At 32.3% G+C, this 11,295-nt stretch overlaps 1 protein-coding gene across 7 annotated transcripts in view; it reads right to left on the bottom strand.

Moving 5' to 3' along the window:
- Positions 1 to 866: 866 nt before the first annotated feature.
- Pcdh11x (protocadherin 11 X-linked) overlaps positions 867 to 11,295 on the bottom strand; it is a 662,237-nt gene continuing 651,808 nt past the window's right edge. For 5 of the 7 annotated variants that reach the window (XM_026411349.2, XM_077793969.1, XM_077793970.1 and 2 more), the window contains one exon: positions 867 to 1,549. In XM_026411349.2, coding sequence (XP_026267134.2) covers positions 867 to 1,549 — 683 coding nt within the window. The remainder of the gene's footprint in view (positions 1,550 to 11,295) is intronic. The other 2 variants (XM_077793972.1, XM_077793973.1) reach the window with 1 other exon arrangement.

Raw genomic sequence — 11,295 nt, 5'->3', positions numbered from 1 at the left:
TAGGCTTAAAATGGCAGATATGATATTATTTCTGATGTACATTACACTACCTACAAAGGTACACATTTTCTTTTAAAAAAATAAGCCCTTTTTGGCAAATAGTTGCCTAATATGGGCATATTATTGCACTTTAATGTCTCGAACTCTACTAAAGAGTAGAGAAATAGGTTTATAGATCTGTACAGATTATAAGTTCTGTTTGGAAAATGTATGTACAAAATATATCAATATATTCTTGAAATAAAGGTAGAAAACATAAAAAAACAGTGACAGACAAAACTGTAAGAGCTATTTACACTACCTAGTGTAGATTTTTGAAGATAGAAACACTAATAACAAAATATTAGAGACAAAGAATTAACAAAAATCAAATTAAAATGCAAACAAAAATTCTATAGTACTTATACCTTTTAATGTTATCTGAACCAATGTTTAGATAAACTAAAGATAAACTTGGAAAATAAGATATTTTCTAGTTTTCCATTTGCTACTTACTGAGTCCATGAAAATCAGAAAGGAAGAAATAAGTAATATTGCACATGGTGGTAAAAAATGAAAAAAAAAAAACCGGTACATCAGAAATAGTATACATATTAATTTTTGCCATGATAAGCCTTTCTGTACAAAGGGATGTGAATTTTTAAATTTTGTTTCATTTTAAAACACATTCTCAATTAAAAATTAAAAATTTTAAATTTATTTTTTAACTTTTGACTAAGGGTCTAGCTCTAGTCTTTTTCTGGTATCTGTTTCTATTTACAGAGCTATTTACAAACCTAGCAATTTGGAATATTTATTCCTTGAAATTGGATCTTCAACTTTGAATATATACATCTGTCTGAAAATGTGAAATAGTTAGTTTAACTTTACAAGGGATGTTCTTCCATAATGGGGGAATCACCCCTAGAGGGTCTGGCCTGTTGGCCTGGTGTGAAGGTTGTCAAGGGAATGACTTTAATTGAATCATCATTGGGATGAAGTCTTTCAGACATAGTGTAAAACTGAGATCTAGCACTACCTTGCACTCCCTGATCAAGAGAATGCAGTCCATCAGCTCCAGCACCTTGCACCCAACCTTGCTGCAAACCCATTGGTGTCTGGACTTGGCTGTGGTGGAGAGAGGCAGCCCGTGGCAGAGGCGGGCTGCGACGAATTGCAGTAGCCTGAGCCAAGGGAGGGCTGTAAGAGAGGGCTGAGGCCTGTGTGTGGGGTGAGTTGTGGTGAAGTCCAGTGGCCTGTGCTAGAGGAGGACTGTGGTGGAGAGCAGAGGCCTGTACTGGTGGAGGACTGTGGCACAGAGCGATAGCTTGGGTCACTGGAGGACTGTGGCAGAGAGCAATCGTCTGTGTCACTGGAGGGCTGCGGCGGTGAGCAGATGCCTGTGTCAGAGGTGGGCTGTGGCATAGAGCAGAGGTCTGTGCCTGTGAAGGGCTGGAATGGGTCAGAGAAGCTGGCATCCAGCAGGCATCAGAATGGCCCAAGATGAGACATTCTTGAGTGCAGTTGTCAGAGGCCTCTTCCACAGTGGGTTGCACAGTTATTTCTGCAGCTGTTGAGGTGGGGGAAACAAAAAAATAAAATTTATATTCCAAAAGCATATTTTTATTATCTACTTAAATCATATTGTTACATGAAAACTTAGCAATCTTTATATAAATACATCAGAGATTTCCAGTATTTTCACAGTTGTTACCTAATTTGTCAGGAAATAATTCCTAGAGAAACATAAATATCAGAGAGTGGGTGGATGGGATTTCATTTTTATAATTATATTTGCTCTGTAAAAGCAATGTAAAGAATGAAAAGACAAGATAAACCACATACTAAGTGAAATAATTTACAAATCTTTTGACAATGAATTTGTGCATATAAAAGAACAAAAACACCAATAGTAAGAAAACAGAGGATTCAACAAATGGGCAAAAGATATTTATAGACACATCACTATGGAAGATGTAAATATGTTTGATAAGCATATAAAAAGGGGCCTTACAGTATTGGATGCTAAAGCAATTCAAATTAAAACTACAAAGAGATAAGCTTACAAATCTGTTAGAGTGATTAGAAAAAGAAACTAATAATACCGAGTGCTAACAAGGATTTCTGGCAATAGGAATACTCCAAGATTGCTGGTTGAAATGCAGAATGGCATAAGAAATTTGGATCACAATCTGTCAGTTTCTTATAACGGAAAACATACACTTTTCAAAATAAGAACAAGCTGAGCACATGTGGCACTCGCCTATAATCCCAGAGACTGGGGTGGCTGAGGCAGGAGGATCACAAATTCAAGGCCAGCCTCAGCAAATTAGGAAGAACCTGTCTCAAAATAAAAAAGAGAAAGTGCTGGGAATGTAGCTCAGTTGTATAGCCACCCAGGGTTCAATCTCTATTACAACAACAGCAACAAATAGCAACCCCAGTCCTGCATATTTACCCAAATAACTTAAGTAATTTCAAACTTATGACTTACGCTAATGTAGAACCATATAGGTAAAGGTTGGAACCAGTTTACTAATAATCACCCAGTGATAAGTGGGTTAACTGTGCCACATTTGTATAATGAAATACTATTCAACAATAAAAAGAAACATATTAGTGATTGCCAGAACAACATTCATTTCACTGAAATGAATATTAAGAGAAAGAAGTTAATATATAAAATATATAACATATGTTTATGTTATATATTTATATAACATTATATAAATGATAAAACGTAGGGATAATAGACAAATCAGTGGTTACCAGGGGTTGAAAATGGAGGATATCTTGAGGAATACTGACAACAGAAGGAAAAGTTTAAGGTACTGAAACTGTTCTCTATCATAAGATGATTCCATGCATTTGTCAAAAATGCTAGAACTATACAACATGAAAGAGTTTTACAGTATGTAAATATAAAAAGTACCTATGAGCACTTTGCAAATACTGAACAATTATATATTTTATAACTCATCCTTTACCTCCTCTATTAGGTTCAGAATTTTATATAAAAAGGTATTCTGATCAAGTTAAACAGTACTGGAAATAAATATCATATATTACCTTTGTGGACTTATTGTTTGAATATTTTTAATACAAAGTTATCAGATTTAAAACATAATTTTAAAAAATAATGGTTAGAATAGTAAAACTATGGAATATGGGATTGGTTTATTTACTTACTATAACAATCCAATAAATTAAAAGTTATATATGACATTCAATCTTATACATTTTTAACTATACAAAGCATTTAAAAAGAGCAATTTTTGTTTTGGTACATGATATGAGGAGAAGAATAAAGTAGGGAGGATGAATTTAGTTTATTAGATAAAGAAACTATCCATTTATTTCTTCTTATTTTCTTAATTTCTAGTTGCAACAATATAGTTAATTAAATTTGACTAAAATTAGTTATATTAAATATTAAAATCAGATAATATCTAATTAAATTCAACTAATAGTTAATTAGAAATAACTTCAAAAATGATTAATATAATTTCCTTTCAGACTCTGATCCCAGAAAAAAAATACTTCTCAATTTTTTCTGTCTTTGCATGTGTGCTGAGTGATAAAAACAATTCAGATTCTTGTGCAGAGTTTTAAAATTTAAAGATAAAGGTACAAGTTCCCATAAGTTCTCAAGAAAATATGAAGTCCAGGTGGTATCATTATACTTATTGCACTTAAAATCAAAACACAGAAATTATGAATGTAATGCACTCCACTATTGTCATGTAAGAAATAATAATATCGGGGCTGGAGATGTGGCTCAGCGGTAGTGCGCTCGCCTGGCATGCGTGCGGCCCAGGTTCGATCCTCAGCACCACATACAAACAAAGATGTTGTGTCTGCCGATAACTAAAAAATAAAATATTAAAATTAAAAAAAAAAGAAATAATAATAATAAAATTTACATCATAAATAAAAGAATGAATTTTCAAAAAATAAATGAAATAAAATAAAAACATAGGGCCATAAAGAACTGAATCTCTTTTAAGATTAATTTTCTCCATTAGACAGCCATTTACTTTCCTTTTAGAGAATACTACAAAAAGGGTCCTGATGAAATTAACATTTAAAAATGTTCTATACTCTTGCACAATTATGTCTGATAAATATTTGGGAGGGTGGAGTTTTGTTTAATTTAGATGATATTAAATCATAAAAGCAAGCATGGAAATATATGAACATACGCATTACTATACTTTAAAACACAATTTAGTTTCTTGTTTATCAGAAAAGCAACTCATCTGGTACCATTAAATTTTACAACATAATACATCATAGTCTCCACATTAAGCAACTTTTCTACATATGATAAAGAAATTGATTAAAATTTTATTATCACTAGCAGTGTGAATGATTTTTCATCATTAGATTTATTGAAATATAATTCATATCTAAAAATGCACCCATTTAAAATGAAAAGTCCAATGGCTTTTAGTATATTCATTGAGTTATAAAACCATCACCATAATCAATTTTGGGACATCCTTAAGATCTCCAAAATATCCCTAAGCAGTCACTGCCCACATTCTCCCCACATTCTAGCCCTATGCAACCAAGAATTTACCTCTGTCTCTATAGATTTGTCTTTCTGAATATGTAATTTAAATGGGAATTTTTTCAGATTCTTTGATGACTGATCTGTTATATAATACTTTTAAGATTAATCCATATTGTAGTATTATGCATTAGTAATTCAGTTCTTCCAGTTGCTCAATATTTTCCTTTTTATGGAGATATCACATTTTATTTATCCATTCATCAGTTGATAGACATATGGGTTGTTTCCACTTTTGGGCTATCATGAATAATGCTGCTATGAATATTATGTGAAAGTTTTGTGTGCTGGGTCATATGTCAACTCTGTTTAACCTTTGAGGAAATGTTCAATGTTTCCCCAAATGGGCTGCACCATTTTATAAATATCAGAAACACATGAGGGCTCCAATTCATCTAAATATTTGACAACACTTGTTATTGAATTATTTTTTATTTATAGTCATCCTAGTGACTAAGAAATAGTATCTAATTATGGTTTTGATTTGCATTTCACTGACTGCTAATGAAATTCAACATCTTGTCATGCACTTATTTATCATTTATCATCTTTGGAGAAATGCCTATTCATATTGTTACCCATGTTAAAATTAAGTTGACCTTTTCATTGTTGAGTTGTGCAATATATTTCTAGATATAAGTCCCTTATATAAAATTTGCAAATAGTTTTCCCCATTCTATTGTTTATTTTTTTCAGTTTTTTTATGCTGTTCTTTTGTACTAAGGTACAAAACTCTTGAAGTTAACAAAGATTAATTCATGTTTATGTTGTTTCTTGTACTTTTGTGTTAGATCTAAAAAAAAAAATGCTTAACGTGAGGACACAAAAACTTACCCCTGTGTTTTCCTTAATAATTTTAAAGTTTCAGCTCTTAAAACTGATTTCCATTTGGAATTACTTTTTTTAGTGCATATTGTAAAGAAGGGGTTCAAAATCATTCTTTTGCATGTTGATAGACAGTTGTCACAATGCCATTTGTTAAAAGGTGATTCATTTCCCATTGTTTTTTATTGGCATGCTTGTTGAAAATCAATTGACCATACATAGGAGAGTTTATTCATGAAATGTTAATTCTATTGCACTGATACATATGTATTTCATTATGCTTGCATCATACTTACTCAGATGTTACAGTCTTTTGAGATGTTTTAAAATCAGAATGGTTGAGTCATCCAACTTTGTACTTATTTGTTTAAAAAATTCTGGCTATTCTAGTTCCCTTGAATTCTCATAGTTTTTTGGATCAGTTCCTCACTTTCTACAAAAATCCAGATGGAATGTTGATAAGGATATGTTGACTCCTAAGATGAATTTGTGGAGGACTGTATCTTACAATATTAAAACTTCCAATCTATGCACATAGATGTTTTTCCACTTATTTAGATTTTAATATATTTTACCACTATTATGGAAGTTTCATACTAAAAGATATCTATTTTTAAAATTTATTCCAAAGTATTTTATTTCACTTTATCCTATAAGAAATAAGATTGTTTTTTTAAAATTTATTTTTAGGAATTTTTATTGTTAGAGGATAGCAATACATTAGATTGTTTACATATTGCTTTCAATAGCCTACAATCTACTAAATTCAATCAATAGTATCTATAAGTTTTTAGTGTATTTCTTAGAATTTTTATATACAAGGTTATAACATGCAAATATATGTAGTTTAAGTTCTTTCTTTGCAATCTGATTGCTTTTTTATCTTTTTCCTGCCTAATTTTCATTGCTAAAATCTCTAATATATTATTTAATAAATGTGGTGAGAGCAAACATCCTATCCAGGGATTTTGACAATTATTTCCTAATTTCTCTTATGGTTTCTTCTTTGATGGATTTATAATTTTGGGGAGTTATTTAATGTCCATGTATTTACTAATTTTCTAAGTTTCTTTTAGTTGTTAATTTAGAATTTTATTTTTTGTGGTCAAAGGATATATTCTGGATGATGTTGATTCTTTCAGTATTTTAAGACTTGTTTTTTATCCCGGAATATAGTCTATCCTGGAGAATTTCATGTGCATACTTGCAGAGAACGTATGTTCTTCTCTTGTTGGATAAGTGTCTATTAGGTCTAGTTGGTTTGGTATGCTATTCAAGTCTATTTCTTTGTTGATCTGCATAGTTGTTCAATTTATTATCAACATTGCGAAATTGATATCCTTATTATTGAATTGTTAATTTCTTTTTTCAGTTCTCTCGATGTTTGCTTCATGAATTTTAGGGCACATTTTTTAAGTGCATAGATGTTTGTAACTGTTATATATTCCTGATAGTTTTATCAGATTGTTTTGCCATAATAAAATGTTCGTTTTTTATTTTTAGAAACCTTTAATGTCTTTCTTGTCTGGTATTATGTTCAGCTATCTTCAGGTTACTGTAAGCACAGTGTATCTTTTTGCATCATTTTACATTCAATGTATATGTATATTTGAATCTAAGGTGTGTATAACGTGAGGATATATTTGGATCTTTTTATTCATTCAATCTCACAATATATTCTTTGTTTTGAGGTGATTAGACTACTCAATTTTTAAAATTAAATATATATATATATATATATATATATATATATATATATATATATTTGTAGATGGATAGCATATCTTTATTTGTTTAGCTTTTTTTTTTTTTGCAGTGCTAAGGCTTGAACCTGGTGCCTCACACATGCTAGGCTAGAATTCCCACTGAGCTGCAACCCCAGCCCAATCCATTCACTTATTATTACAAATGATATAGAAGATTTGTTTTTGCCATTTTTCTTTTTGTTTTCTAAGTGATTCATATTTTTGCCCTCTCTATTCCCCCAATACAGCTTTCTTTAACATTGGATAACTATTTTCTAATATAATATTTTAATTCTCTTAAAGTTTTTTTCATTATTTATGTGTGTATGACTGGATGGTAATTTTCTTATTGGTTTCTAGTGCTTAAAGTTTCAATTATCAGAATTAATTCATATTTCTTATAAATTAATTTATTAATTAATATACATTATGAAAAACTTTATGCTATTATCAATAAATTTTTATTTATTATAATACAATCTGCACTCACTCTTTCTTTTTTGTAAAATATGTTAAAATTAAACAATGCACTAGGTGCAGTGGCCCATGTCTGTAATCCCAGGAGGCTGAGGCAGGAGTTTTGAGAGTTCAAAGCCAGCCTCAGCAAAAGTGAGGAGTTAAGCAACTTAGTGAGACCCTTTCTATAAATAAAATACAAAATAAGACTGAGGATGTAGCTCAGTGGCCAAATACTCCTGAGTTCAATCCTTGGTACAAAGAAAAAAAATTAAACAATGCATTGCTATAACCATTACTTTATGTATTTGTCTTAATGAAATTGTGATAAGAAAAGGTGAATAAGTATATAATTATAGACTTTTTTTAACCTTTCTGTTTGCAATTTCTGGTTCCCTTAATTTTTCCTGTGAATTAGAGTTACTATCCAGTGCCATTTCCTTACATTAATGCTTTGTTTCTCTATCTACCTATTACTTCTATTATAGGCCCAATAATTATTTTACATCCATTTAGAGAAGAAAGGATAAAAATATAAAGTTTTATTTTATAATAATATACATAATTAGTTTTATTGCCTACATTTTTAAAATATGGATTGAAGACCAGAGGAGGAAAGACGCCAGGCGCCCAGCCAGACTGGAGGAGGAAGACACCAGGCGCCCAGCCAGACCAGAGGAGGAAGTCCAGCCCCGCCCCAAGTGCTAGTCCAGAGGAAGCCCGTCAACCCTTAAAACCCATCAAAGGGGGTGTGGCTACCAGCATGGTTCTGCGGCTGATGCAGGTACCCGGTTTCCAACTCCCCCACCCTTAGCTGCCATAACTCAAAATATTTCCCACAAGCTTTTGGGGGTTGTAGCTATCAACGCAAAACAACAACTGTACAGACACCTGGTTTCTACCTCAGAGACTAGAGTAGGGAAAATACAGGTGGAAGCTCATTTCCTTTCACACTGGCTATACCCACCACCCTGAATACATAGGCTCAAGCTAGGAATAGACAACGCCACCTACTGGAAGCAAGGAAAACAGTGTTCTGAGAGACTTTTTTTTCCCTCTCTTTCTTTCTCTCTTTTCTTCTCTCTCTTCCACAACTTCAGCGTATGTGAAACCAAGAACTGTGCATGAACAACCGAATTACCAAAGTAATATAATATAGAGGAATTGCATATACCCCACCTTCCCCCCATTTTTTTCTTTATTTCTATCTTACTTTCCTTTTCCTTCTCTTATTTCTCTTTTCTTCCTTGTTATTTTTTTCTTTTCTTTTTTTCATTCGTATTCTCTCTATCCCACTTTCAATCTCCTAACTTTTGCTATCTATACATAGGGTAACTATCTAAATAGATAGGAGTTTGAGTCTATACATTCTTCCATAAATTACCAGTCTATTGGTTAGAGTTCTCCAAAGGTGCTAAGTTAGTTTAACCTCATACCCTCACTCCTTTCCCTCTAAGTATAACATCCTTCGTCTGAAATTAAGTTTTCTATATGCCACCAGATATGGTACGCCTTTTATGAAACTAATGAATATATTCTTAAGTAATAATTAAAACCAATATCTATAGTCTTAGAATCCAACTATAAATGTATTAATAATGAAAACTTGTGCTTAGATAATGTACTGTTGATATTGGGAACTGTTAACATTGTCTTTCTCAGCAAAAGAGGGATTTTGGAGCTATACAAAAACAATACTAATATATAAGGGGAAAAACATTAGCACAACATTTTCACAAAGCTAGAAAGAATCATGAGCAGTATGAAAAGACAAGGAAAGAAAGGACCACAAACAATACAGGTCAATTCAACATTAGATGAGGTAATATCTGCAGCTGATGGAATGTCAGACAAAGAGTTCAGGATATACATGCTTCAGATGATCTGGAGTCTCAAGGAAGACATTATACAGCAAATTCAGACAATGAAAAATCACTTTGACAATGAATTACATAAACAAATCCAAGAAGCAAAAGATCAACTCTATAGGGAGATAGAGGATATAAAAAACAAACAAACAGAAATCCTGGAAATGCAGGAAACAATAAACCAAATTAAAAACTCAAATGAGAGTATTACCAGCAGAGTAGAACACTTAGAAGATAGAACTTCAGACAACGAAGACAAAGTTTCTCAACTTGAAAAGAACATAGACAGCTCAGCGAGAATGTTAAGAAATCATGAGCAGAACATCCAAGAATTATGGGATAACATCAAGAAACCAAACCTAAGAGTTATTGGGATACAAGAGGGTACAGAGGTACAAACTAAGGGAATGAGCAATCTATTCAATGAAATAATACTAGCAAACTTCCCAGACTTATAGAATGAAAAAGAAATCTAAATACTAGAAGCCTACAGGACACCGAATGTACAAAATCATAAGAGATCCACACCAAGACACATAATAATGAAGATGCCCAACGTACAGAATAAGGAGAGAATCTTAAAAGCCACAAAAGAGAGGAAGCAGATTACATTTAGGGGTAAACCAATCAGGATAACTGCTGATCTCTCAACACAGACTCTGAAAACAAGAAGATTCTGGAACAACATATTTCAAACGCTGAAAGAAAAAGGGTTCCAAACAAGAATCATGTATCCAGCGAAATTAAGCTTCAGGATTGAAGATGAAATAAAATCTTCCATGATAAACAAAAGTTAAAAGAATTTGCAGCTAGAAAACCAGCTCTTCAAAACATCCTTGGCAAAACACTACAGGAAGTGGAAATGGAAAATAACAATGAAAACCAACAGCGTGAGGTAGTACAGTAAAGGAAAAACTAAAGCATAGAGGAAAAACAAATCATGTTAAGTAACATACATAACCAAATATGGCTGGAAATACAAACCATATCTCAATAGTAACCCTAAATGTTAATGGCTTAAATGCACCAATCAAAAGACATAGGCTAGTAGAATGGATTAAAAAAAGATCCAACAATATGCTGCCTACAGGAGACTCATCTGATAGGAAAAGACATACACAGACTGAAGGTGAAAGGTTGGGAAAAATCATATCACTCATACGGACCCCAGAAGCAAGCAGGGGTGTCCATACTTGTATCAAATAAAATAGACTTCAAGCCGAAGTTAATCAAAAGGGATAAACAAGGACACTACATACTGCTCAAGGGAACCATACACCAACAAGACTTGACAATCATTAATATATATGCCCCAAACAGTGGTGCAGCTACGTTCATCAAACAAACTCTTCTCAAGTTCAAGAGTCTAATAGACCACAACACAATAATCATGGGAGATTTTAACACACCTCTCTCACCACTGGACAGATCTTCCAAACAAAAGTTGAATAAAGAAACCACAGAGCTCAATAATACAATTAATAATTTAGACTTAATTGATATATACAGAATATACCACCCAACATCAAGTGGATACACTTTCTTCTCAGCAGCACATGCATCCTTCTCAAAAATAGACCATATATTATGTCACAGGGCAAATCTTAGCAATTACAAAGGAGTTGAGATACTACCATGCATTTTATCTGATCATAATGGAATGAATTTGGAAATCAATAATAAAATGAGAAAGGAAAAATCCTACATCACATGGAGATTAAACAATATGCTACTGAATGAACAAAGAGGACATCAAAGAGGAAATTAAAAAATTCTTAGAGGTAATCAAAAACTCAGACACAACATATCGAAATCTTTGGGACACTATAAAAGCAGTACTAAGAGGAAA

Source organism: Urocitellus parryii, chromosome X (assembly GCF_045843805.1).
Source record: "Urocitellus parryii isolate mUroPar1 chromosome X, mUroPar1.hap1, whole genome shotgun sequence".
Classification (NCBI taxonomy): Eukaryota; Metazoa; Chordata; class Mammalia; order Rodentia; family Sciuridae; genus Urocitellus; species Urocitellus parryii.
The sequence above is the reverse complement of the archived record's forward strand: the minus strand, read 5'-3'. Positions and strand labels throughout refer to the sequence as shown.